This window comes from Ictalurus furcatus, chromosome 26 (genome assembly GCF_023375685.1).
Source record: "Ictalurus furcatus strain D&B chromosome 26, Billie_1.0, whole genome shotgun sequence".
Taxonomy (NCBI): domain Eukaryota; kingdom Metazoa; phylum Chordata; class Actinopteri; order Siluriformes; family Ictaluridae; genus Ictalurus; species Ictalurus furcatus.
This window is the reverse complement of record NC_071280.1, coordinates 12,196,903-12,223,845: the sequence shown is the minus strand read 5'-3', so window position 1 is coordinate 12,223,845 and position 26,943 is coordinate 12,196,903. Positions and strand designations below refer to the sequence as shown.

Here is a 26,943-nt window from a genome sequence, read left to right as displayed (position 1 = left end):
TACAGGTACAATAACTATAGTATGTAAGTTTTTAGGAGGTTTTGTGTGTGCTAGAATAGTGCAGCGGTAATATGCAGTTTACTAAGCCAGTGAAAGGAGTTCGAGGCTCAGCCAACTGGTTTTTAAATGAATCCTTTACCTCAAAGGTTTCTTCTAAGCTTGTAGATCTCTCCCTTTGCTCTCAAAACAGCCTAAATTCTATGTGGCATGGATTCCACTAGATATTGGAAACATTTCTTTGAGATTCTGGTCATTGTCACTATTTAAGTTGGCATTGCACCATACGGACATGTACCATTCATTCCTAAGAACTTCTACAAGCAATGCTCCCAATGAGCAGCCATCTTGAGTATGCATGCATGCAAATACTGTATAATCTAGCCATAAGATGCTGTGTGGGCTGTGGGCGGAGCATCAGAGGCTGAGATGATGTTACGTATGACAGTGTGAATAGAAATCTACTCCTACTAGAATTCTTATTTAAATACATGACTATGAAATCATTTAGAATACATATATATGCTAAAATAAGTGCACAACATAAGTATATATATTAAAATAAGCATGTATACTTATATTTTAAGTGCACAAAATAAGTATGCATACTCAAAATATAAGCTCACAAAATAATCATGCATACTAATATAAACCAGTATGCATACTACAACACAAGTGTAGGCAAAGTAAGCATGTTTGTTTTGTCAGTGGTTGGGTTAAAACATTTTCATATTTCACACCTGAACCGCCATACAGTACCTAGATTTTATACATCGCTTTGACACATCAGCAGACACATTACACTTACAATTTTACGGTAGTTTGCATCTTTTTGGGACTTACCACACATTCTACACTGAGCTTACAATCACACTAGCACAGCGAGTATGTATTATAATCATTACTTTCTTTTTATTGCGTCATAACATACACTTTATATATTATAAATGTGGATTTGTACACTACAATCTTCATTGTAACATGTTAAAAAATATTCAGAACCAGAAAACAAAGCACTATAAACTTTTACCAAACATTTACAACATTTTATCATTTTTTTTCCATTGTGTTTTTTTTTTTTTTTTTTTTTTGCCCCGATTAAGAAATGAGAATCAGAAGCAAATGAAAACAATAAAAAACAACTAAGTTACAACAGAAAGAAAATTAAAATATCAAAGCACAGACATGACACTTGATTTTCTAGTACACAAAGGTAAGGGTGGGAATGCTGGCCATTGCCCTGTTTAGTACTGACATCATTATTCATATCTGGCAGCTGAGTGCCTTTTTATTACAAGTGCACACCGTGAAGTGTACACTTATGGATCCTTGCCACAAATACTTGGAGATCCACAAGGGGAAAGAGAAATACTACAGCTAACACAGCGGTTCATACAACAGGGTCACTGGTAAAGACCGAGACTGAAATCACTTTGACAGACCAAGACACAATGAATTATTTCTAATTCTATTTGCCAGAAATTCTTGACTTATTTTATCTGCACTTATCACGTTACCAACTGTCTGTCAAAATTCAAGCTGAAACATTTTTTATATACTAAATTTCCTAAATGAATCTAGAGTCAGACAGATTTCTACAGTCTATTTAATCTTAATTCTAGTTAGGCTAAACTTTGAGTTGCTGGACCAATTTCATGAGATTTCTTTAAACGATGGACTGATCTAGGATCAGCTTTGGCATGGCATATTCTGATAAATACAGTTACATGCATGAACGAGAGTTGCTTAAAGATTAGTGTTTCCCAATCCTGAAAACTGAATACAAACCCCTCATTTATTTCCACTGAAATATGTATTCATGTCAGCTTGCTAGCTACTTGGAATGCCAATTAGCTGGCTAGCAAGATAGGTGCAGTATCTTAGCAAGGTGCAGTAACCTATTCGGCAAGATAAAAACCCCAATTTACTTTTCAAACTTCAAGTATGTTGTAATACCTATATCAAATAGATATTGAATTCTTGGTTCTGATTAGTCAGAAGGTTGTGATTAATTCTGTGTAACAGCAGCTCTGACAGTATTGGCAGCTAAACCTGTTTTCATTGTAATAACTCATTTGCAGGTACATCAGATGCTTATATAATTTAAGCCCAACAATAAGTGGAGAAACTTGCTCTTTCAATGCCATTCCTTTCAGTTTTCCTCTGTGGGGAAAGCAGAGGATTTTGCACTTTGTGATTGTTAAGTTATACAACAATCTGCATTAAAAAAAGAAAAAACAAGTATTAGCTCAGAGAGAGAAAATAAATAAATAAATAAATAAATAAATAAATAATAAAAGAGAGTGTGTTTAAAGCTGGGAATATAAGGGAATGTCTGTTAAATGTGACTCTAACCTGATAAAAAGTATGATGTAATGTTCTTTAATTAAAGGAAATTTTAATCATTGGCAAATTGCATGGTATAGGAGGAATACTTAACATAACACTTTGGTATGTTATGTTATAGGAAAATAATTCACTTCAATATGGTAACAGCACACCCAGTCAATTTTATTCCATACTTAACATTAGTAAACCACTTTTTCAGCAAATTTCCCTTCTGGGCAAGTAATGCTCGTAAAGTCTATAGTCATGTTGACTTGACCACTAAGGCTTGCAAGCATCAACAAACTTCACAATAAGATGTTCGAAAGGCCTGTGTGTTGGGAGATTATTATACAGTTGAGTAATTACAGTTGAGCTGCATACAGCAAACAAATTGGACCCAAAAACTGGATTGGGAAACAGTGATCTAGATCATCATTATAAAATGCTTTGGCCCATAAGAATACAGAGTTCATATTACTAGCTAGAACAACACTAAAAGGTGGCAATGTGATGGCAGTACCACATCCAACTACATATTGGCAACAGCAGAACAGAGGACTATGATTAAAGATCGTTTTGGGTCCTAACTAATCACGAAGATGCTAGAAAATACTTAAGACATTCTCACCTCCGGTCCACATGAGGGAGCTCATCATCAACCCCTATTGACATGTAACATTTGGTCACTTTTGAGCCACAGTCATACAATCAACACCACACAAATTCCACAGACTGATATACATTATTACATACACTATGTACATGAAACAAACAAAAATGTTGTAGTACACTGCAAAACTTCCATCCTATATTTCCCTCAGGGAATGCGCTAACACTGTGATAACAGTCAAAAATATTCGCTTGCCCACTGAGAATGTGAGCCGCATTGCTATTGTTAGATTTCTATCGGGGATGTCATAGGCCATGACAAGGTGGGAAAACTGTCTTACAAGAAGACCGATACATGGACCCCCTCCCCCCTTTTAATACCCTCACTCCCACCAAAATCCAACCTATAAACACATATTGGCAGTGCCTGGTACTTGTGGAGGCAGTTAGCCTACGGTCAATTTCAAAGAGCTTCTGACAGAAGTTATCTTCCTGTGCTGATCTCGGATTAGGCTGTTTTATTTCAAAAGTCTATCACTAACTCTCCCAAGAGAAAACAAAGCTGTTCTTGGGTCAGCAACCACAGAAAATTTCAGGTATCAGTACGATTCTTTTTTTTCCTTTTTTTTTTTTTTTTTTTAAATATACATGTCCCCAAAATACCCGCATTACACCTTCACATCTTACCTAAGGACACAAATATGTATATAGATATATACACACACAATTCTTCCACCCGCTTAAACACGTTCATACGTTCACATGTACAGATACACGCTAGACCATACATTTAATACATCATCGCTTTTATGAAAAGGTGAGGAGGAAGTGCAACATCGAGAGCAACACTGACCCCTGACTGGTCCTGCACATGGACACGATTTCTGAAACAACACAAGCTAAAAAAGTCACAGGTCCTTGGCAAGGAAGATGTCGAACATGGCCAGCATGGATGAATGAGAAAACAGAACAGAAATGAGAAGACGTGTTGAATGTTGTAGTATATCTGCTATTTATAACTGTTTAAATTATTAAACTATAGCGCTAAGCTACTGAGTCCAGTCGGTGAAGGAAAAAAGTAGGAAAATAATAGAGAAAACAACAACAAAAACAAACAAACAAAAAAAAACACGTTTTTGTAAAAAAAAGCTAAAGCTGATTTTAGGAATCAGTTACTCTCCTTCACGATATGAAACACGAGTAAACAAAGTGTGAATAAACGCATAATATTTTGTAGGCAGAGACCGAATTTAGTTATTGTCAATTCACACATCAGTCTTGTTTTACACAATACAGTAGCTTGTCTAGTGTTAGCTAGCTTGCTAGCAACATTGATTACAGGTTTTTACAATATAATAGTTAGCCAAATGTCAGCTAGCTTGCTAGCTACTGGTTAACACAATACAGTGCCCTCCACTAATACTGGCACCCTTAGTAAATATGAGCAAAGGCAGCAGTGAAAAATTCTTTAACCTTTTGTTCAAAAAAAATTCACAAAAATACTCTGCTCTCGAAATATTCTTTCATGTAAATCTTTAAAACATGGAATGAAACAACAGCAGCATAGATATTTCTAAGACAGTTTAAAAAGAACATGTTGAAATGCTAGTCCTGCATTTCAAGCATGCAGAGATAAATGAGAACTAAAAAAAAGAAAGACAAAAAAAAAAAACACCATGGTACAAGACAATTTTTTTTTAAAGGCATGTGTTCGTGCAATAAAATAACAATCACAGTATTTTCCCCCCTGAACATCCATGCAAGAGGGGCCTACAAATCTTTTTCCAGAGCTGGCCTACATTTTATCACATAAAACTTCCATTGTGAAGATTGAATTGCCTTAATGATGATGGCTTAATGATATGCTAATTAACCACTTCACTTTAGCTCGTTTCAGTGCTGGCAGTTTCTCAGGTAAATTTGATTAAACAGGCATGCGATTGCTTCCTCAATGTGCAGGACAAACAGGGGTTTGAGATGAGTGCAGAGAAGGAGACATGGTTAGAGAGGAAAATAGCTGAAGAAAAGAGATTTTTCTCTTTCCTCTCTTTCATCACAGCATTCTGTCCTTCTCTCTCTCTCTCTCTCTCTCTGCTGCTCGTCGATGTGGCCATACCCTGCTATTTCTCCCTTTGAATGAAATGTTGTGCTCTGTTCAAGATTTCTAAGGCAATGTCACATTACAGATCCAAAAATGTACAACATCTATACATTGTGCGATTGTGGCATGGGGAGAGGGGAATGGTGTGTGTGTGTGTGTACGTGGAGTTTCTATAGAACAGTGGCCTCCATTACGATGGCTGGATCCTCAATGTCTGCTTTGCTCTGAATCATTCGTAGCTCGAGCTGGGCCGGGCTCGGTTTTCTGCCAGGACCTGCCATCTCTGGGAAGAGAGGAAATAAAATTCAGCTGGGGGGTGCGGGGGTGTCACTTGAATACTCCAAAACACACACACACACACACACACACAGTCTAATAGTTACCGAAGGCATAAGAAATGGTCCTCTGAATTACATGGTACATGACGGAGAACGTTTTTTCACACGCCATCTATAAAGAGAAAAATGGACATAAGTAATGAGTAGCATGTTGACTCTATAGATGTGTGTGTATGCCGGATATACCTTCAGGTCTGTAGGGTAATGGTGTGTCCAAGCCAGCAGCATAGCTGCAAACAGGTCACCCGTCCCAACAAACACTGCGTCTACTTTGGGCACCTCTATCCGTATCCGCTGGGTCGTGAACGTGCCGTCCGGCATTACTGCGGTGCAATCAAAAGAAATGAACAATGTAATTACAATCCCATCTTAATTATTACTTCATACAACACCAATTCCGAAAAAGTTGGGACAGTATGGAAAATGCGAAAAAAAACCCAAAAAACCCCAAAAAGAGTTATTTGAAAATTCAATTCACCCTGTACTATATTGAAAACACATAATTTGAGGTTTTACTTTGTGAATTTAATTTATTTTTGAAAATATACACTCATTTCAAATCTGATGACTGCGACACACTCCAAAAAATAAGTTGGGACAGTCGACTGTTTACCACTGTGTAACATCACCTTTTCTTTTAATAACACTTATTAAGCGTTTGGGCGCTGAAGACTTTGGTTAAGTTTAGCAAGTGGAATTTCCCCCCATTCATTGGCTTATTTTGTGCTTCATTATGCACCACACATTCTCAATGAGAGACAGGTCAGGACTGCAGGAAGGCCATGCTAGCACCCACACTCTCTGCTTACGCAACCATGCGCTTGTAATCCGGGCAGAATGTGTTTTGGCGTTGTCCTGCTCTGGATGGCAGCATATGTTGCTCCAAAATGTGTACATAACTTTCTGCAGTAATGATGCTCTCACAGACGTGCAAGTTACCCATGGTATGGGCACTGACACGCCCCCATACCATGAGAGGCGCTGGCTTTTGGACCTGACACTGATAACAGCTTGGATGGTCCTTTTCCTCTTTGGCCCGGTGAACATGACACCTGTTTTGTCCAAAAACTATTTGAAATGTCGACTCATCTGACCACAAAACACGATTCCACTGTGCTAATGTCCATCTTTGATGAGACCGAGCACAGAGAAGTCACTTCAGGACAGTGTTGATGTATGGCTTCTGCTTTGCATAGTAAAGGCTTAACCTGCATCTGTGGATGCAGCGGCGAATGGCGTTGACTGAAAGCTTTACTAAAGTATTCCCGAGCCCATGTCAGGATCTCCATTATAGACTCATGACGGTTTTTAAGAGAGTGAAGTCTGAGGGATCAGAGATCACACGCATTCAGAAGTGGTTTTCAGCTTTGCCCTTTACGCACCGTGATTTGACCGGATTCCTCTAATCTTTTAGTTATATTGTGCACTCTAGAAGGTGAAATGCCGAAAATCCTGCCGATTTGTCTTTGGGGAATGTTGTTCTCAAAGTGTTGGATGATTCGCTGACGCTGATCTGTTGGCAGATTGGCGAGCCTCGACCCATCCTTGCTCTTGAAGGACTATGACTTTTTGGAGGCTCCTTAAATAGTACGATTAGACGATTGCCTCACCTGTTTCACATCACCTTCTTATTTCAACTTAACACATCGCTATTAGTCATATATTGCCCCTGTCCCAACTTTTTTGGAACGTGCTGCATGCATCAATTTCAAGATAAACATTTATCTTCAAAAAACTATGCAGTTGATTAGGTAAAACATCAAATACCACGTCTTTATACGGTTTTTGTTTAAATACAAGTTTTTATCAACCTTTTCCTCAGGATTCATGTCTAGCTAACATCTATAGCTTTGATGGTGTATTTACTATTGACTAAAAATAAAGAGCCATGTTGGCCTTTCTAGTCCGTCTATATTAAAAGCAGGTGATGCCAGGTACAAACTGGTGTTAGGAATATATGTATGTCTGATACCAGCTTTACCCCAACCACTAAAACAAAAGCCTTTAAAACTTCCTTTCTCCTGAGTGACTGGGATCAACACTGCATCCAGTAAATCATTTGTATCCGTGGTTTTTAGTCATGTTGAGTAGATTCTTCTAGACGCTACACTATGACAAGATAATTGCAATCTTCAGCACTCGCCCTGGATATGGTGTGAGAACTATAAAGCTCATTTTAAAAGTGTTTTTTCCCCCTACAAACCACAGCATGCACAAGCTGCAATGAAATCCTGTTTTTACCACTTACATTGGTGAAAATGCTTCACTTGTACACGAGTGAAAAAAGAAAATGGAGAGGATGTGTAAAACACGGACAGCATGCCAGGAGGGCCTCCGAGACAGCTGGTGTGCTTGTTAAATGCTTGCTAAAATTTATGTGCATCAAAAAACACTTCGGCAGCAGTGACATCTGGTATGAATTGGCCATTAGAATAAATGTAAGGTTTGTTTTTGGATGCACAACATTTAGCTAAATTTGGTCATATTGCTTTGTACCAAAATGTTGTGGGGCAGTGGGAGTAACAATATGAAGACGAACATTTAAAAATCTTCACACACGCTCACACAAGCTGGCACACACACGTACCAACGCGTTGGCTGCCGAGTGAAACCAGGAAGCGGTCTCCAAGGCGAGGCGGCAGATCAGAGCTGGTGATGACCACCGTGTCCGGACCCATATTATGGAGCAGATCCATCACCTAGCAGACAGAGATTTATTTACACATTTATTCAAGAGACTTAATCAAAGGTCCAAGGTCGGGGCGGGGGTGGGAGCGGGGGGACACACAAAGAAGACAAGAAAAACTTTTGAAAAGTTTGCCTTGAAGACATTATGTATACTTTGCACTCTTACCTCTACTGCATCTTTCTCTGTGCTGATAGTCTTTCCTGTCAAGAGCCTAAAAATGAAAAAAAAATGGTGATTGTATGGTTTTGAACACAGCGCGTGTCTTGCAGACCTTTCATCACTGCTCATTTCTGAGTCTAACATTAAGAACTTTTTATATTAATGCTAAACTACTTCAGATGAGCACTACAGATAACTGCTTTAATAATTCAGCGCAGTAATCTAATAATTGTGATTATCATGCTAATTAAGTGATAATTATTCACTAATAGTAATAGCAGTTCTTTTTCCGGGCCATCAGGGGGAGACACAGAACTACTGATAAATAAAGCCTTCTGACGTTAATTGATTGTGTAGCAGCTGAAAGCCAATTATTTCGCATATAAATCACGATTCAGCTTCATGCAGAAGAATCTCACACACGCCCACGCACACATGATGCAAACGCCGCACCAAGAACGAACTTTCATTAATTAACAAAACTCGGACCCATAAAAAGCACATCATTAGTCTAAACCCAGATCAATGCGCAAACACATGCGCAGAAGAAGGCAGTTTAACATTTACGCTGGTATGACAAGAACAGTAGAAGGACGCCAACAACGACACATACATTAATGGATTACAAAGCTCCAGGGGTTGAGCCACACACACACACTTACACACACAACAGGGCTGTCAAGTTTCTTTTAAATTGTATTCAAACATGAGGTCATCGTTTTATACTGCCTGACAGAATCTACATCAATTTGTATCCTTTTGGTTAAGAAAGTTAATACTTGCACTTCAAAGACTTCTTCAGTTTGTCATTCTGAACAATTTTCTACATTTAATCCTAATTAGGGTATGACATATTAGCATTGTAGAACCTACGCAGTGCACTGCACTATTTGAGATTCACCCACAGACGATGCAGGACTAAATAAATGCCTTCTGGAGCAAAGCTTAAAAATTGTTACAATTTAAAAACATGTGAAAATAAAAAGCCATTGGGCTTCCGAGCTGCAGAACAGAAAACCTGTGACCCTGGATAGCATACTATCTCTCCCTGACACCCACAGTGACACTAGCCAATTGCAGGTGCATGTTAGCTTCGGGCAGATAGCGCTTTAAAAATATACAGCGGTATGGCTTCATGCGTGTCTGAGGAAGCACGTGTTAACCTTCACCTTCCCAGGTTGGTAGCTGTTGTGTGATAGGTGAGAGCTAGCTGGTAGGTGGCCAAACTGGGAAGAAAATAGGGGAAATTCCCAGCCCTTTTCCTACATTAATTGACAAGGTCATTTGGTCTTTTTTATTTTATTACATAGGATCATAAATATTCAACTGTGGAATGTTTACACACGACACTACCGTACTTACTCTGCCTCAAACTGGTTAGGCGTGATGATATCTGCCACTGGTACTACTTTCTCCTTATAGACCGGATACAGATTCTGAGGCACATACTAAGGTAAGAGAGAAAGGAAAGGATATATGACCATGATATATTGTAAACATCACACACTTGGTATCATACTTGACAGCAAACATCATGTGACAAGATCATTTTAAACACGGCCGTGCGTAATGAAACAATACACTAATGCCTTTATGCTCTTCACGTTAAACTCTAGTGTTTATATCATGCACACACACAGGCATTATGTACAGTATGAGTCATAAAGACATGAGTTCTTCTGAACAGGTCTACCAGCTGACAGAGCAAGAGATTTTGTCCTAAATGCAACCTGGCAGCAGTAAATAAGACATGGTCCTCCAACATGCTGCAGGAATGGTCATGCATTTCATTCCTCCCTACATCTCTATTCTTGTTTTCTCTCCATCCGACAATCTCGAACACATGTACATGCAATCCACTGCGCAAAGACAGACAGACCCATCTGTCAAAACTACAGAACATTACTAACACAGAAGAAATGAAAGAACGTCAATGAGACCAAAGCAACAGAGGACAGAGTAGTAAACATGCACAAAAGGCTCACCATTGAACCATGATCACCCAGGACAGGGTCACACACTGTAGATAAGAAAGCAGTGTACAAGATTCCAGGTTACTACATAAACTAATAAGGTATCACGCTATAACTGAACACAATGTTGAGTAAAATTCTCTTTAAAAGTCAAACTACTGACCGTATACAAGATTAGGATTGGCCATCTTCAGTTCCTGTACGATGTCCACCACCATCTCCAGAAAAGACGTGTCCCTGGTGTAACCTGTGCAAAATTTATACCATAATCAATAAAGATAAAGAAGCTACATATGCATGAACCCCAACCTTCAACACATATGTGACAAGACATCCATCTATAAAGGGGAGTCTTCTGACATGAAACTGCTGTTTAAGGTCAGCAATCAGAACAAAAAATGTGCTTCCAATAGCCAATTTCTTAATTAATGAGTAAAAAAACCCTAAACTGACAGTTAACGGTCCGTATATGCTTTTTTGGTGTTATTCTTTATTGGCACACACTAACATTAAAATTAACTCATAAAATTACATTTTCGTGATAAAACCCGAACGAAATCAACATACATCGACCATTAATATACTTTATATTTCCACATTTATTTCAATTCAACTTCAGCTACACAGCATTTTATTTTTCCGTTAGCAATTCAACATTATGTACTGCCGAATGGTTTGTGCTGAAAGATTAACCAGTTCCTAGAACCCTGTTGGTTACTGAAATTATGTTCATCAATCGCTTTCTCATCCTTTTCCATGTCATTTTCACAGCCTTTGAATGAGGACAATACAGAACATGCACTTCAGAAATAAATAAAGAAGAGACAACATACACTGGCCCATCGTTCTCTCAGAACCAGTGACTGCCGATGAACCAAAACTCCCTGATGAGGTCACTTTTGGCTTCAGTCGCAATCTTTTAATGAAAGAAACAAGGCACTTGAGGCCTGGAGGCTCCACAAACTCAGTCGCAGATAAAAGGGTTGCCAGCTGTCCTTTATCCTGCCGTGCAATGATTCATGATAAAGCAAGGCCCTCTTATGTCGTACAGCTTTAAAGTCATTAATTACGAATGAAAGCTAGTAGGCATCAGGGCTACAGTATTCATACTGTGCTATCTGGTCTGTCAGCCATGTTAACGTTATTTGGTCAAGTATGCATGTGTTATTTCTATTTTCTCTTCCAGGATGTATAGAGAAAGTGTTTTGTGATGTACATTGGCTTGTCAAGAAAATATTTAGTCTGAGGTATGAAATTCTAAAAATAAAAACCTGAACTAGAACAAGAGAGTTAGCATGAATGAATGAATGAATAAAAAGTAGCATTAAGAAGCAAGTTAATTGCGCTCTTGTGAACAGCACTCAGAGAATTGAAGTGGTTCCTTCATCAGCTTCTCGGTTTTCTGTCTGGAAGTTAATAAGCAAAAATAAAAACGCATGAAAGTGCAAAGTCCTCTGTCCTGAAGTCTCTCCTGCGGTCAAAAACCTATACACCATTACAAAGTACTGACAACTGAGACTTCTTGCATAAATGCTAAATAAAATGAGCCACTGGTTAAGGCTAGCTTGAGAGCTAATTTGATATTTGTGAATATGCTAAGAGTCTCTCACGTTAGCCAGCATGATAATGGTACTTTTTCCCTCCTTTTAATTCTTAAATAGTTGTAATTTTTTTTTAATGCGACAGTTTTTTTCTGCTTCTATTCGAGTGGTGTGAAAATCAAAATATTGTGACATGATATCTTTGCCATATGATCCACACCTACTGCTAGTGTGCTAGCTAGCTAGCTACCTTTTTTTAACACAGTTAAATAGCCTACTAACCCAAGTTAATTGTGAATCGTCATCAATTCACAGAATGGAGGCTGTGAATATTTACACCAAACATTTGGGGCATTGCGCTTCTAGTAGCATATATATGTGTATCTGTTCACTAACACAGTTAGCAGCTTACACCTCAGTGGATATTCAAAATCATTCCCTCGCTGGATACTAAAAACCTTCTACAAACATGCCGACAATGCCAACTCATTGAAAAATGTCCATGGAAAGAAAGTCCTACAGTCTTCAACACGGACATTAACATGTTCTTCAAAACATTCAGAAACTGTGTACATAACAGCTATAAAATTGAATAGCATTAAAAATGTATTTACAAGCTCAAAGTCGTTCTAAAAAAAAGCTCAAAAACATGCTGAACCTTTTTGATTCCATACTATGGTCCACAGTAGACCAATATAACGGCTTTTTTTGGCACGCACAACAACAAAAATTGGAAGCTCCAGCAGCGTATACACCTAAATAGTACTGAACTTTGAAGCATTATGTACTGAGGACCAGCTCACACACAATGCAATGAGATGTTACTGAAGCTGTGAATGAGCTTGCAGTTGGCACTGAATTAATGACCTTCAAAATGGCAATGGGACAAAACAGCATTCGGCACATTCACTTTCACACACTGCTTAGAATCCCAGCTCCGAGTGTACTATCTTCACTGTACTGGCTTTGAGAGCTGCTGACTTTGCAGCCCTGGTCTAGCTGGGAGATAAGGACTCAGAAAAAGACGTTTCTATGGTAATGCTGACTTCAGGTTTAACCCACACACGCATACACATACATATATAAATATATATTCGTGTGTTTGTGTGTGTGTGTGCACACACGCAATAAAAAGTATGAGCGAGTGGAAAGCCACATTACATAAACAGATCTGCACAGAGTGAAATTTAAAAATAGAAGCAAAATCTAATCATCTGTGAAAGAACCTCTGAAAGGAGTCAATTATTTTTTTGAGTATCGCTCAAATCTGTAAGACCCAAATCTGTACTTCATAAACGTTCCCGCGGATGCCTGCACAAATAACCATATTTCAAATCATGACCATTTTTAGCATCCTCAATCAGTTAGACACAGACCAACAGTGATATTGATGAGCTCAGCAAAACTTACCAAGCTGATCATCTAACATTACATACCAGATTCTATGGACTCTGCGGTCTCGCTATTTAATTATCTTTGTTTATTTGCTTACTGATTTTAATCTAATAGCGTTTATATTTACATTTAAAAAGATACACTCAAGTAACCTGACTATTGAGCGGACTTTGTCTAATTTAAAGGCTCGTATTAAAAGGAATGCAATGCGCTGGGGAAACCCCCCCCGTCTTCCAAGCAATAAAACTGTTTGCTTCTAAATTGGAGGCCTAATTGTGATAACCACGATTTAAACATAAAGCAATATACATGGATATAATTTCATAGCTTTACTGTACTTCCAAATGTATTCCCGTTGTTTGCTGTATCACACACTCGGTTTTAAGTGCAACCCATATGTCACGTTAAGAAAACACAGCCACACACACTTCTTGGCACACTGTTATTGTTTTGACAGGGTCAGTCTTGTTTCTCACATTCCTCACAAGTAGGCTATGTATCTGTCAACACGTCAAGCATTCAGTGTCCACAGACAAAAACTATCCTGCAGGAAATGAGCTCAACACTACATTCATCACAGCACTACTGTACATTAACTGACAGCTCGAGGGATAAAAGGGGGATTTTTAAGTGAACAGTTGGATGGAAGGCAGACGGTGTGTTTCATTCATAAAAATAAAAAACTTAAAAGTTAAAGTAGCTCCTGTCTGGCCAGTTTACACTGAACGATATTCAGAAAATGTGTTAGTCCTGATTTTAAGATATCTAATTTCTCTGCCCTGAAAATAATTCACCAAGCAGCTCCTCTTTCTCCCCCGTCAATCATAATGACAGTAGCCAATCGTGGCAGTCTGAGCTCATGTATGGGGTAGTGGGATAGCGTTTGGGGTGGGGATGGGGGGCTATTACTTATCTGATAATTACCACCTTTTTACCTACCAATATTATTCAACAGACTGGAAAATATATCCTGTCTAAATAGTATTTTTTTAGATTTAGTTCCATTTACAATACCTCTTAGTGGTAAGATAAGGTTGTTTTGTGAATACAGCCCCAGAATAATGTCCTCAGAATAAGGACTTGAAGCTCTATTACGCAAAGGATGAATACTGCACTACACACTTTTCTCCTTTCTCGCTCAGTTACCCTTTTCCTCTCTTTCCTGTCATCTCAAGGAGATGAGACAAGAGACTATATCCATCAGAATGTAACACACTAAAACTGGAAATGGTGCATAACGTCTGGGGCTTGGTGTGTACGTGTGCGTGTGCGTGTAAAACCTTCTAAATAACCACAAGTCCTCTACGGTCCCTGTGGTAAAATGTGAAAGGTATAGCAAGCGTACCTAGAGTGATATTTTTATAGTTTATTATATCACACAGTCTGAGCAATATGTTCTGCCCTTTTAAAGACAATCATTTATTTACGCTTTGGGACCACATTCTAAGATTATGAAACGTAATGGCCTTTTTACCACCTCCATAGAGTATAAAGTCATTATTTAGCAATTTCCATCTACTCCAAATGAAAATTCCTAATCCTCTGCATACAGATTAGCATCGCGTCCAGTATAACATTACATACCATTCAATACAACCCAGGTGCTTAAGGACATGCGCATGGTTTACAATACAAAATGGCTTTGAAAATCTGGGTTGCCATGCCACACAACCGAACATCCAATCACCCACCTGTGAGGACGTAGTCATAGTGGTTGACGTTGTTGAGCTTGATTCCCTCATACAGCACATGGAGCTCGTCCGCCGTCACGACCTGCCCTTTCCAGTGCGCGTAACCTGGACAACATAAAGGTCAGAGGTCAAATGATGAGGTGATATGGGACCAGATCTGCAATGTCTTTCTGTTTAAGGAAAAAATTCCTTTTACTGCTGAAAACAATTCATATATATAATATAAAACAGTGAAATGGTGGATACTGTAAAGGTTGATTTCAGCAAGATGTTTTATGGTGTAATTGCTTGATCAAAAATCGTACTACCTGGCAATAGTAATGGTAGGCTAATAGCAGTAATCCGGTTTGATTCGTGATCTTCAGCACTAATAATTTGGGTTGATATACCGCCACTTTAATAGGAACACCTGTACACTTGCTGATTCGTGAAATTATCCATTATCCATACATAGGTCATAAATAGATTTTCAAACACAACAGTCTCTACAGTTTACAGAATGGTGTGAAAAACAAAATACATCTAGTGAGTGGCAGTTCTGTGAGCAGAAACACCTTGTTGATGAGAGAGGTCAGACGAGAGTGGACAGACCGGTTTGAACTCTCAGGAAAGTTACGGTAACTCAAATAACCACTCTTTACAATCGTGATAAGCAGAAAAGCATCTAAGAATGCACAACATGACAAAGACGTCCTATACGATTGTGCGCTTCCAACTTTGTGGCAACAGTTTGAGGATGTAATGGTCAGGTGTCCAAAATTTTTTTCCATATACAGTAATGTATGAGTGCCAATCATTTTTGCTTGCCATGCAACACCAGATTACAAGCAGAAGGGGGTTCAGACACTTCTAGATTCCTTGAAGCTGGGTTTTATGATGAATGTAAAAGTTGAGGCACTTTTCTGCTGTCTAGTGTCATTTTTTTTATGGAACTGCAACGCCAAGTGATTGATTATTCAATATACGAATAAACTGATGGTCTTCCAAACAGCATTTGGCTGACTAAGTGTTTGTGAGAATCAGTTCATTCGAGTCAGTGGTGTGAAAGCAACAGAAATGAGGAAAGGAATGGATAGGGAACTACAGCCACAGGGACACTGACTGACTGACAGACAGACAGACAGACAGAGAAAAAGAGGTGCAGTGAGCAGAGGCTTCGCTGCTTTATCAGAGACAGTTACTGTTGCCGTGGGAAGCTGTGATGTCACAATTCAGGTGAATCACCAAGCTGGTCACATGATGTGCTGCTTGTTGCTAAGTAACAGGGCAGAAGAAAGCCTGAGGGGCTGCACGAGAGAGTCACGATCTCTGTATGCACGTGTGTGTGTGTGTGTGTGTGTGTGTGTGTGTATGTGTGCGTGTGTGTGCGCACATGTGCATAGGGGATCCTTTGTCATAAGGCATCCTCTTGTCATCTCTATTTGCTTCTGCAATTCAGCAATGTCTTTATGCTACAAAATGTACACACACCATCCTACACTATGACAGACAATTTATTTAACACTAAATCATAATCATGAGCATGCAGATAAACACATAAATACACATACAGAAGATTAATGATGCATGAGGCAGCAGTAACAACATTGATTGTGTGTGCCGTTTTTAACCCCCAAGGCTTTGCGGCCTATACTTAAATTCCTTATGTTTAGCTGAACAGGAAAAGAGAGAGAAAAAATCACAGCTCTTGAAGGTCACACAATAACGTAGTCAGTTGTTCTACCCTCTGTTTTCTAATCTTAGTAAAGACTAACAAATACGCCCAGGTTCCTTGATATTGAAGTGCAAACTCCTAGCAAGAGATGCAATTCTAATGAGTGAAAAGGTCTCAGTACAAAGAGCATCTTTACAAGCATTTAGCAAATGTTTATACAGCTTGCTCTGTGGCTCAGCAAAAAAGATTCAGCATCTAGCCTTTTCAAATTTATCAGAGAGAAGGTTAATGGTTTTCAAGGAAGGGAGATTAAAAGACACCGTGAACCTTGGACATGATGGACCTGGCATTAGGCCAAGAAGCCAGACTGGTACTGGGAATATCTGGGTAAAGAGAAATACAGCAACAAATACTGGAGAAACAGGAGCCAGATGGCAGTACTTAGTACTAGCAGAGAAAGTGGATTTGAAAGATAAGAGTCATCAGTCAGTTTCTGGGATTGAGTCATAGTGTTGTGGAAAGAGAGAGGGGAATGAGTAAGACAAAGGATTTCACACAAAAAAAAAAAAAAAAAAAAAACAACTTCACTCCCATGCGGCACAACAGAAAAGTGCTCACGCTTCTGTCAGGAGATGGAAAATTTAAATCCTAATGATGCCATGGCCGCCAATGACCGGGAGCCAAGAGAGCAAAAATGGCTGAGCTCTCTGGGTGGGACGTGTGGCTTACTCTCTCATCTGTCAATTACAGGGACACTAACCAATTGTAAGCATCTTTGTGCTCATGTATGTGGAAGAGGGCAGATAGAACTAACCCGAACCCTCCGGGTGTGTTACGAAGCATGAACAGCAGTTTAAAAAGATGTATTTGGCCGGCTTCACTTGTCTGGGAGAAAGCACATGTTAGCCTCCTTCTAGAGAGGCATGACCAGGACAAGAATGGAGACAAGAATAGGCATGAACAGCTTTGGTCTTTCGTCTTGAAGGAAATTCCATGTCAGCGCGAAAAGTGTTCGCTTCTGAAAATGAATGTTTTCATTGAAGAGTTTAGGCAACATCAGAGCAATTAAACGTAGGTTTAGTTTTTCAGTGTGGCGTGTTGTCCACATTAACGTGTTGCCCACTTTATTTTACTGCTGTGATTGCTTTTCTTCTTATTGCTACAAACCGGATGTGAAAGAAGCTGCCCTTTCCAGGAATACTGACCGGCAATAAATAAAACCATCCTGGTTTGCCCCGGTCATTTACTTTTAAAGCAAAATTAGCATTGGTAATTTCATTTGATAACACAACAGAGAGAAGCCAAATGCAAATCAGTAACGGGATTCTGAGCCCCCATCACCTTCACACGGGTTTGACTACCGTTTAGACCTCCTAGTTCAACCCATCAGTTGAAAAGCTGACGACAAACTTCAAATTCTCTTATCCCTCTCTCTCCCCCTCTTTTTTATTTATTTCTCTCCAGGTCTCTACCTCCATCGCGATCTCTTGCCTGCAGTGTACATGTAATCCCTCACTCTCCTCCTATCCTCTTATTTCCCAAAGTAATCCCTCACTCTCCAACTATACTATATTTTCATCTCTGTGGCTTTCAATTTTCTCTCTCTCTCTCTCGCTCTCATTCTCTCTCTCCAAGGCCCAGGAAGCCATCTCTGTTGCCAGAATGAGTGAAACGGAGTGTGAGACGGCGCCATGTGCCGCGGGATCCTAATGAGCCAATACACACACACACACACACACACACACACACACACACACACACACTCAGAATCAGCTAGGCAAACTCGAGCACACTTTTACACACATGCACACAACTATCTGCGTCATTCACCTTCAGATCTCCGCCAAAAGAGTGCAACTCTCCCATTCAGAAAACCCTCCATGGCTGCCAGCTACTCGCACATCCTAATTATTCCATACACATCCTCTCCCTCTCCATCTCCAGCTCCACGAGACAGCCTGCTAACTATAATACTACATGAAGCCCGTTATTACCACAATAACTGACACACTACGCTGGTTACTGCACAACATATGCGCGTTACAGCCAATGGCAGGTTGTGCTGAGGTTAAGAACCTGCTTGGGCAATAAGCTCAAATACAACTCAATTAAGTATTCAAACAACTGGTCCATTCCATCTATTAGACAGCGCCTGCCCAAGGCACCATCATCAGCCAAGCAATGCACACATTTTATCCCCTCCCCACCTTTTTTCTTCCTTAATAGGGACAAAGCTGCTCAAGTGGCTAAAGACAACATCAAGGCTCTAAGGAAGATCGGTGCATTCGACCAAGATCTCAGTGCCAGATGCATGGATAACAACAGTGGTCTAAATTCCCGATTCCAAAATCAGTCATCGGACGATGAGAGTGGTTGATGATGAGGGTTTATATGCTGAGCATAAAGTTGTTTGATTCACACGATGTGAGCCAAAGTCCATTCATTCCAATGGGAAATTGTTTCTTCTGTCTGGAGTGTTAAGTATTTATAGAACTTTGCTTCTCTGAGGTGTATCGTGATATTTCCGTTTAATATTCATTATGAGCTCTACCTTTTCTTACACAGTAGGCAGTAGCAAGAGATAGAACCACACCGAGCATGAAGTTTGTGAGTGGGAACCTAACTGTCTCGAAAAGTTAAGCTAATCAGAAGGAAGCGTTATAGCATGTGTCAAACAGCCTGCATTGTTTGGATACGTCTTGTCTCATGCCTACTCGGTACCAGCGCCCAATACTCTCATAATATGTGACATAAGCCTAGTGTATGTTGTGATGTTAATGAACAAATGACAGCAATCTGGACATAGTTCATGATTAACGAACAAACAAAGCTGTAAAGTGCGTTCTATGGAAACATCAAGAGGACAAAGCATTTTTTAGAACACCAATAACCTGAGGAAACACTGTATAGCATTTAAACATTATCTCTATTAGAGAGTAAAGGGTGGACAAGCAGAGACGTATCAGTGAGCATGCACACAAAGGTATTCATGAACATGGGGAAATGAAGCGAGCGTGAAGAGAAAATATTGCACGTGAGAGCACTTAATTTCTGCAAGCACTGAGACACACATGATAACTTTTACCAGGTTCTACACTTTGTTCGCGAGTCACAGAACCTTGCACTTATTTTAATGACCACATTCGCTGACACTGCTTTGCACACTCAGGCTGAATACTCTCGCACTCTCTATGAAAGATACTATTTGAACAGTATGAACATATTTTATCAGGTTACTAGTGGTTAGAAAAAAAAACAACAACAAATAAATAAATAAAAGATAGTATCATCCATCCATTTTCAATACAGGGGACCCTGGGGTCTATCCCAGGGAACCAGAGTACCTGGAGGAAACCCCCAAAGCATGGGGAGAACATACAAACTCCACACACACAGGGCGGAGGTGGGATTCAAACCCCCAACCGCAGAGGTGCGTGTCAAAAGTGCTAATCTTTTGCATAAAATAACTAAAAACAAGAAATATAGGAAGATGATCAAGTATCATGAGCTCATTTGCATATTACATATAATGCAGCAAATATGACTGGCTGACTGGCAGGTTAAAAAAAGAAAGCATTTGGTGACCATATCAGGACATAATCCAGATACAATAGGAATGAAATATCCAAGTGAAAAAGACATCACAATTCGAGTTTGTTTTAAAACTGATCCGTTGGAATTTCGGCTGCACCGTCAGTCATTTTAAACTCAATTCAATTGAAACTTTTACGCAAATCAGATGAAGTTCTGAAATGAAACCTGCCAAATCTAAATCTCCTGTATGTCTACACTTGGTAATGATAACAACGTTAAGAGAATGTTGTAAAAACAGCACATAATAGGCTAGGTTACTCGAGCTGTGGCAATAATACACAGTGTCTCTATGATATTTCTTCATCATCATCCTATCAGTACAAGCAGGAATGGTGAAGCGGTCTTTATAAGCAAAGCCAGAATGTGACTAACGGTACTGCACACTATGAGCTCTCTCTGACAGACCCACAAAGCCTGAGAGTCAAAAATGCTTTAACAGAGAAATTCAGGTTACACAGTAGGGTTACAGCTGACTTGGAAGCCAGTCAGAGATCTAAATAAGTGAGGCAGAAAGGAAAAGAAAAGGTGTTTCTCACTGATAATAGAGAGAAAGGAAGAATGGAAGACTGTCCTAGAGACTTCCTTTACCTCAGGTGAGAGCTAGATAGTGTGTTAGTGTAATAGCAGATTATATCTGTATATGATTATAATATTTCTGAGAATATAATAAGGAGCAAAGAACACACACACACAACTTGAAGCACTAATCTTTCCTCTCTAGCTGTCCTTAAAAGTTTTGTCTCACTACGTACCCTCGGTGTCCTGTGACTCTTAGACTACCTCCAGTGGCATCCTGCATACTGATCATCCCACACACACACACACACACACAGCAAGTACATTTCCCTAGACAAATCATCACAACACCCCAAGCAGCTAAGCCATCATTCACTCCATCCTGAAAACGTCCCTCCTATCACTCTTTATTATAGACAATTTGAGGATATTAAACGTGACAAAAGGAATGGTCAAGAGTAACTGAACATGTTTTGAAGTGTTTTAATTGAGGCATCCCAAGATAGACTAATCCAGTCTAATCCTCATTTCTTTGCCTCATCACACGACGACACAGATGAACTCGGGAGTTGTACAACTTGGCTAATGTGCATGCAGTAAACACCCCATTTTTAACTACCACCTACACAGCAATTATCTCCGCACATGCACGGAGACCAGTACACACCCCGTGCCCACGGTATCACGCACACACACCTGATTGGACATAGCAGAAATAGTCATCAGGAACGGACAAGACTCTGGACACATTTCTAAATGCATATAAAGTTTGATCACACTCCTGTTAAACTGCATTCGTAAATACCGCACAGTTACGCTCTAATGAAATTAATGACACGAATCCAAGTTATCGAGTAAGCCATTCAATTTGTCTTAAAATAACAGATCAGGCCTCTGTAAGCTCTAGTTTCTGACTGACTGAAGATGAAAGAATGATGCAGTGGCCTCATGAAGACAGGTTTTTCACTACATTAAATCCAGAAAAAGTTTTAAAGAACGTATAGAGAGAAATGTGGTGCAACTGGGTTGAAAGACACAAGCAAAGCTTTGGGGTCGAGTCAGAAGGTTCTGTAATGATTCTTCACTGCAATAGGTCAGTGGGTCAGTGAGCACAAAACGTCAAAGAAGGTGGTCACAATGAACGATTGTAGCTTTCCATGAACGAGCACTGGTTTTCTTATGGTCAACGTTTGAGGTGAACACAAATTCCCATGCAAACCTTCATGTCCACTGAGCGCACTGTTACAAAAGGCAGAGTTCAACACACGGAGTGATTCATCATGTGGGTTTGATCTAGCGTTTACAAAGACAGTGCTAGCATGCTAGACATAATGAGGTACAGCATGCTCCAAATATACCTGTATGGTTGGAGAACTGTACTGAGTTAATGGAGTCCACTTCAAAGCCCATCACCTGTAACATAAAAAGATTGGACAAGATTAATTGTGGTTAAAAGAAAATAAATTAATTAATTAACAGTTTCATAACTGAACTGAAAAATCCCACCATGGTTAAAGCGCACCTATTATGGTTTTGAAATGTGCCTAATTTTGTTTTAAAGGTCTCATACAATAGATTTACATGCTTCCAAGGTTAAAAAAAAAAAAAAAAAAAAAAAAACACACTTTAATGTGCTCATAATTTAAACTGCAGCATTACCTTTTTTCCCCCCAGTGACACAAACGACTCGTTAAATGATCCGTTCTAAAGGATTCGTTCTAAACTCCTCCTTTCAGAGAGCATACTCTGCACTGATTGGTCAGATGTCCCAGTCTGTTGTGATTGGTCTACTGTTGTCAGAGTGTGTCAAAAAGGAAATACCCACTACCGTAAGGAGTTTCAGCTCCGTCTGTTCGCGAGCCAATGAAGACCAGAGGCGGGGCTTTTTGTTACAAACCTACGTAGGTTCGTACAGGAAGTAAAGTCTAGAATCACTAACAATTCGTTTCAGCTGTTCAGAATCGGTTCCTTCTTTTGGGAGTCAATAACTCCGTTTGTCGTGCACCTTCATTTTTGAAACTTTGCAGATGTTTTTACATTCAAAAACAGCGCTATAGCACACTACATGAAAGGTAATATTAGAAAAACCATAATATGTAATATTAGAAAAACCACATTTGTGAAACTCAGAAGCTCTGTACAGTAGCGATTCAATACACATCTCGAACCATGTGTGTGATGCAATGCAAAAACGCAACAGTTCAACAAGTAATGATTCAATACACTTCAATTCACTACAGATCTGGTTCAGTTCAGCACGATACAGTTCGATTCAGTTCAGTTAAATTTCCACCACAGGAAAGTCTAAACTGAAAGAATGCTTATCGCATCCTAACCAAGAGTTTCCCAAAAGCAAAGTCAGCACAAATGGTAGCGCAAGCATCACAATGAACAGTCAAACACACAAACACACACACACACACACACACACACACACAGCCTGGTGCTTCGGCAAGACGGAACCGTGTCCCATAATAACGAGGAGAAGAACCGGTTATATAGAAGCCTGTCACAGAGGAGACTTCGTGGAGAGTTTAGGAGGCAACAAGGCTCTTCAGGAGCAACAATAAAACTGGTTTGAGATGATTAAACAGTCCATGCAGGATTTCACCAAGTTTGTGATTGTTGTGGCCAAAAACGCTCGATTTTGCTGTGCCTCCCCCCAAAACAATTTTTTGTGCTTTTTTGTGGAAAACTACTCTGAATTGGTGAAATCGCAATTGCAAAAAAATAGTTTTGCAACGTCTTTTCTTTTCACAGTGATGTTTGGTGGTAAATGAGACCTCTTAGCTGTACTTGTGTTCGACGCACGCGAATCGAAGAGGGCTTTGGCTGAATGAGCGTTGTGATGACGTCACGTGAAGCGTCTCGGCCCAAATCTGTGGTATTTTTGAAAAATGGCAAGCTCCTCACAATACTGCGGAGTTTGCTTGATTTCACGTTAATTTCTGTCAACGCAAAAATCCCAGAGCGACTGAACACTCTCTCTCTCTCCAAGTTACAATGGTGTTAACTTTGCGATACTTTTTAGAAACCCCTACCAGAATGGTGTCCAAGTGAGAAGCAGTGTTTCCCCTTATTCAGCTACCAGAACATTTTTTGCATTACTAAAACATTTTTTTTTTCGGTTCATGACGTCATTAGCGCTTCATATAAATCGCAGTCGCGTGCTTTTTTACACGGTTTTGGCACTTGTAGCACACCATAGTCTACTGCTCTTACAGCTGACTGAACTGAGACGGAGTCAAAATCCAATGAATCGATACACCTCCTGATAAAAGGACAGCCAGTAAACAGGGTGCTCAGCTGCTCTGGTCTGCTCCGGTGAATTGCGTACTTATCTTGAAGGAATCAATCAGCAACATTAATGATGCTGGTGTCCATAATGACCGTTTTGTCTCTCTCACTCTCACACACAAACCACCTACAGAAATCAGTGGATACTATCTGTTTATTTAGATTGAGCGTTAGGCTTCACAGGGAATTACCTCACTAATGCATGGGACATTGCATGGAATCACTGATAAATTTACTTTTAATATAAAAAGTAATTGCTTTAATTCAACAATAAAGCATCTGTTAAACAGTTCAAATAAAGCCACGCGACATGCATGAAGATATCTTTACCATGTGACCTTTACTTTCTTGTCCACACCGGCTGCTATAGTGACATTCTTACCGGGTCCATCTGTAAGCGCGTGCATTCGTGGAAAAATGTGTCGCTGTAACTCGCTAACGCTTTTTTATTTGTAAATAAAATAATAATAATAATAATAATAATAATAATAATAATAATAATAATGCACGCGTGTTACCTGTAAAGGAAAGGACGCAGATTTGTTCCCCACGTAGCCCCTCACTACATGACTCTGGATGGACAGCACTCGGCACTCCATGTCGCGCATAAAGTTGTTGGACAGCTCCGCGCGCTTGGCGCGACAGCACCGCGGCTTGACCGACTGCGAGCCGCAGGAAGAGCAGCCCACCGGCTCGCTTTGCTTCCAACTCGGGATCCGTGATGGCAATTTAAGAAGCCACACGCCGAACTGAAGGACATGCAACATGGAGAGACCGTCATTGGTGAGGCAGAGCCAGACCGCAACTACTCAGGCATTCTCGGCGAGCACCTAAAACTCGCTGACATCACGACGAGTAAATTGACCGTTTCCAATCCGTTTCCCCCTGGCCCGATTTATATAAATATATATTTAAAAATGCATTCGTCTCAGATGTCATCTCGGATAAGGGTTAATCACGTGATTTGTGATTACGCATTAACGGTTTATTAACGGGTCATTTCCTGGATTCTTTATATTTAGTTGTGTGTTTTTTGTTGTTTACGTTGGGGAACAAAACCCCGACTGTTTATGCAAAAACACTTTCTGTTCATAGTCCAATGCAACATTCAGCACTAATGCACTAAACTTATCAGAATATATAAATGTCCTTAAAAAAAATTAAAATCTTCTGGAAACCCGACATAGCTTTAGGAGATGCAGACAGACGCGACGCTTAATGCGGAAGTTGGGTCCTTTCTCAAAATACGTCACGTTCTGAAATCCGCCAATCACTTTGAGCGTCACTGATGACGTCAAGACAAATTTGCATGGGCTTTGACGTGGCTCGCGTGCCAAAAATGTGCAAACGGTATTCCATCCTTTACCCACCTTAAAGTGGAATTAAACTTAATTTTAAAATCTCTTCATTTGATAAATTGTATAAAAAACACCTAAAATTCCTTAAATATCTTGAAGAAATCTTTAAAGAAAGTCTCTGTATTTCCCTGTGCTGTAAAATCTGTATGTTAATGTTTATTTACATTTGTTGTAAGATTTGTTATGTTCTGTTTACATGTTGTTGTTGTTTTTCATGTAATTCTAAGTAATTTTTTTGCAATGTTTATGTAACTGTTTTTCATCTTTGTGTATTAATTAATAAAAAAAAATTTAAAAAATACAAAAAAAAACTGTAGCCCGTGTCAGCAATGTGTCTCTTTTCTATCATTAGAACATGGAAATACCTTCATTGTGTTCAGTAAATTATTTGCTATATTATCGTATATTATATGCAACAATACAACATATTTCAACAAATCTAGCACACAGAGGGTTCCTTAGTTTGTTACACCCTTTGAATGAGGTTCAGTGTAGAACAAAAGGTCCCAAGTAGAACCCATTCTGCAGTCCATTTACAGGCATATACCCTCAAACCATTGTTTGTAACCTAGGCATGATATTTGGGAGTTATGTAAGACACACTGATGCAGAGAACACATAAAGGTGACACATTCAATTTATTTATTTATTAAAAAATAATAATCATCAGACTGTGGTGAGTGGTTTTTATCTTTCTACAGCCAAAAGGTACACTGACCACTTTAAAATCATCACCTGTACCCCCTATTCATTCATGCGGTTATACAATCACGTTGCAGCGGCACAATGCATAAGATCATACAGATAGAGATGAAAAGCTTCAGCTAATGTTCACATCAAATTTCAGAAACTGCTGATCTGCTGGGATTTTCACACATAACAGTCTCTAGAGTTTACACAGAATGGTGCAAAAATAAATAAATCCAATGAGCAGCAGTTCTATGGGTGGAAACACCTTGTTGATGAGAGAGGTCAGGGGAGAATGGCCAGACTGATTTGAGCTGACAAGAACGCTAGAGTAACTCAAATAATAACTGTTTACCACCGTGGTGAGCAGAAAAGCAACTCAGAATGCACAATACACAGAACATTGAGGTGGATGGTCTGGAACGGCAGAAGAACACATCAGGTTCTGCTCCTGTCAGCCAAGAACAGGAGTCTGAGGATACTGTGGGCACAGACTCACCCAAACTGGCCATCTGAAGATCAGAAAAAGACGCTAGGTGTTCTTATTAAAGTGGGTAGTTAGTGTAAACGTGCCCACAAAGATGAAGCAATGGTCCTGACAATCCACCTACATACTTATATGATATTCCTGTACAATTCCTCTGCCTGTAATTACATTCACAAACTATATTTCAATGCAACACCCGAGTGACAAAACATTTGTAACCTAACACCACTTTTGTGTTGATCATGGGAGCATACAATTATAAGTACACTGAATGAAGTGCTACTCAAAATGAGATACTGTGAACATAACTCATTAGCAGGCTCTAAAACATATTGCAGCTGCATGCTTTGAACATTTCTCTCCGACAGCTGAGTCACTACAGTTCTCTCTCTCTCTCTTCTCTCTCTCCCTTCTCTCCCTCTCTCATCCTTCTCTCTCTCTCTCTCTCTCTCTCTCACTGTGGTCGTGACTGCAGAAGAAGGGGATTAGAGCTACACAGAAGTCAGATGGCACACAGGCTGGTGAATCA

At 39.6% G+C, this 26,943-nt stretch overlaps 1 protein-coding gene across 1 annotated transcript; it reads right to left on the bottom strand.

Moving 5' to 3' along the window:
• Positions 1-885: 885 nt before the first annotated feature.
• pdxkb (pyridoxal (pyridoxine, vitamin B6) kinase b) lies at positions 886-25,361 on the bottom strand. The gene is made up of 11 exons (XM_053615684.1): positions 24,401-25,361; positions 21,944-21,998; positions 14,822-14,926; positions 10,358-10,441; positions 10,207-10,241; positions 9,584-9,669; positions 8,228-8,273; positions 7,961-8,072; positions 5,560-5,696; positions 5,419-5,485; positions 886-5,318 (listed from the first exon to the last, which is right to left on the bottom strand). Exons 1-11 carry the CDS (start codon positions 24,647-24,649, stop codon positions 5,206-5,208), a joined length of 1,089 nt encoding a protein of 362 aa, XP_053471659.1. The 5' UTR covers positions 24,650-25,361; the 3' UTR covers positions 886-5,205.
• Between the last annotated feature and the right edge of the window lie 1,582 nt (positions 25,362-26,943).

What these genes read in the sequence shown, in the direction of transcription:
- pdxkb (XM_053615684.1), bottom strand. Translation starts at nt 24,649, where the DNA reads ATGTTGCATGTCCTTCAGTTCGGCGTGTGGCTTCTTAAATTGCCATCA. An exon ending in ACTCGGCAGCCAACGCGTTG is followed by an intron (nt 5,697 to 7,960) that starts GTACGTGTGTGT and finishes ATTGCACCGCAG; the next exon opens with TAATGCCGGACGGCACGTTC. An exon ending in ATTACCCTACAGACCTGAAG is followed by an intron (nt 5,486 to 5,559) that starts GTATATCCGGCA and finishes TTCTCTTTATAG; the next exon opens with ATGGCGTGTGAAAAAACGTT.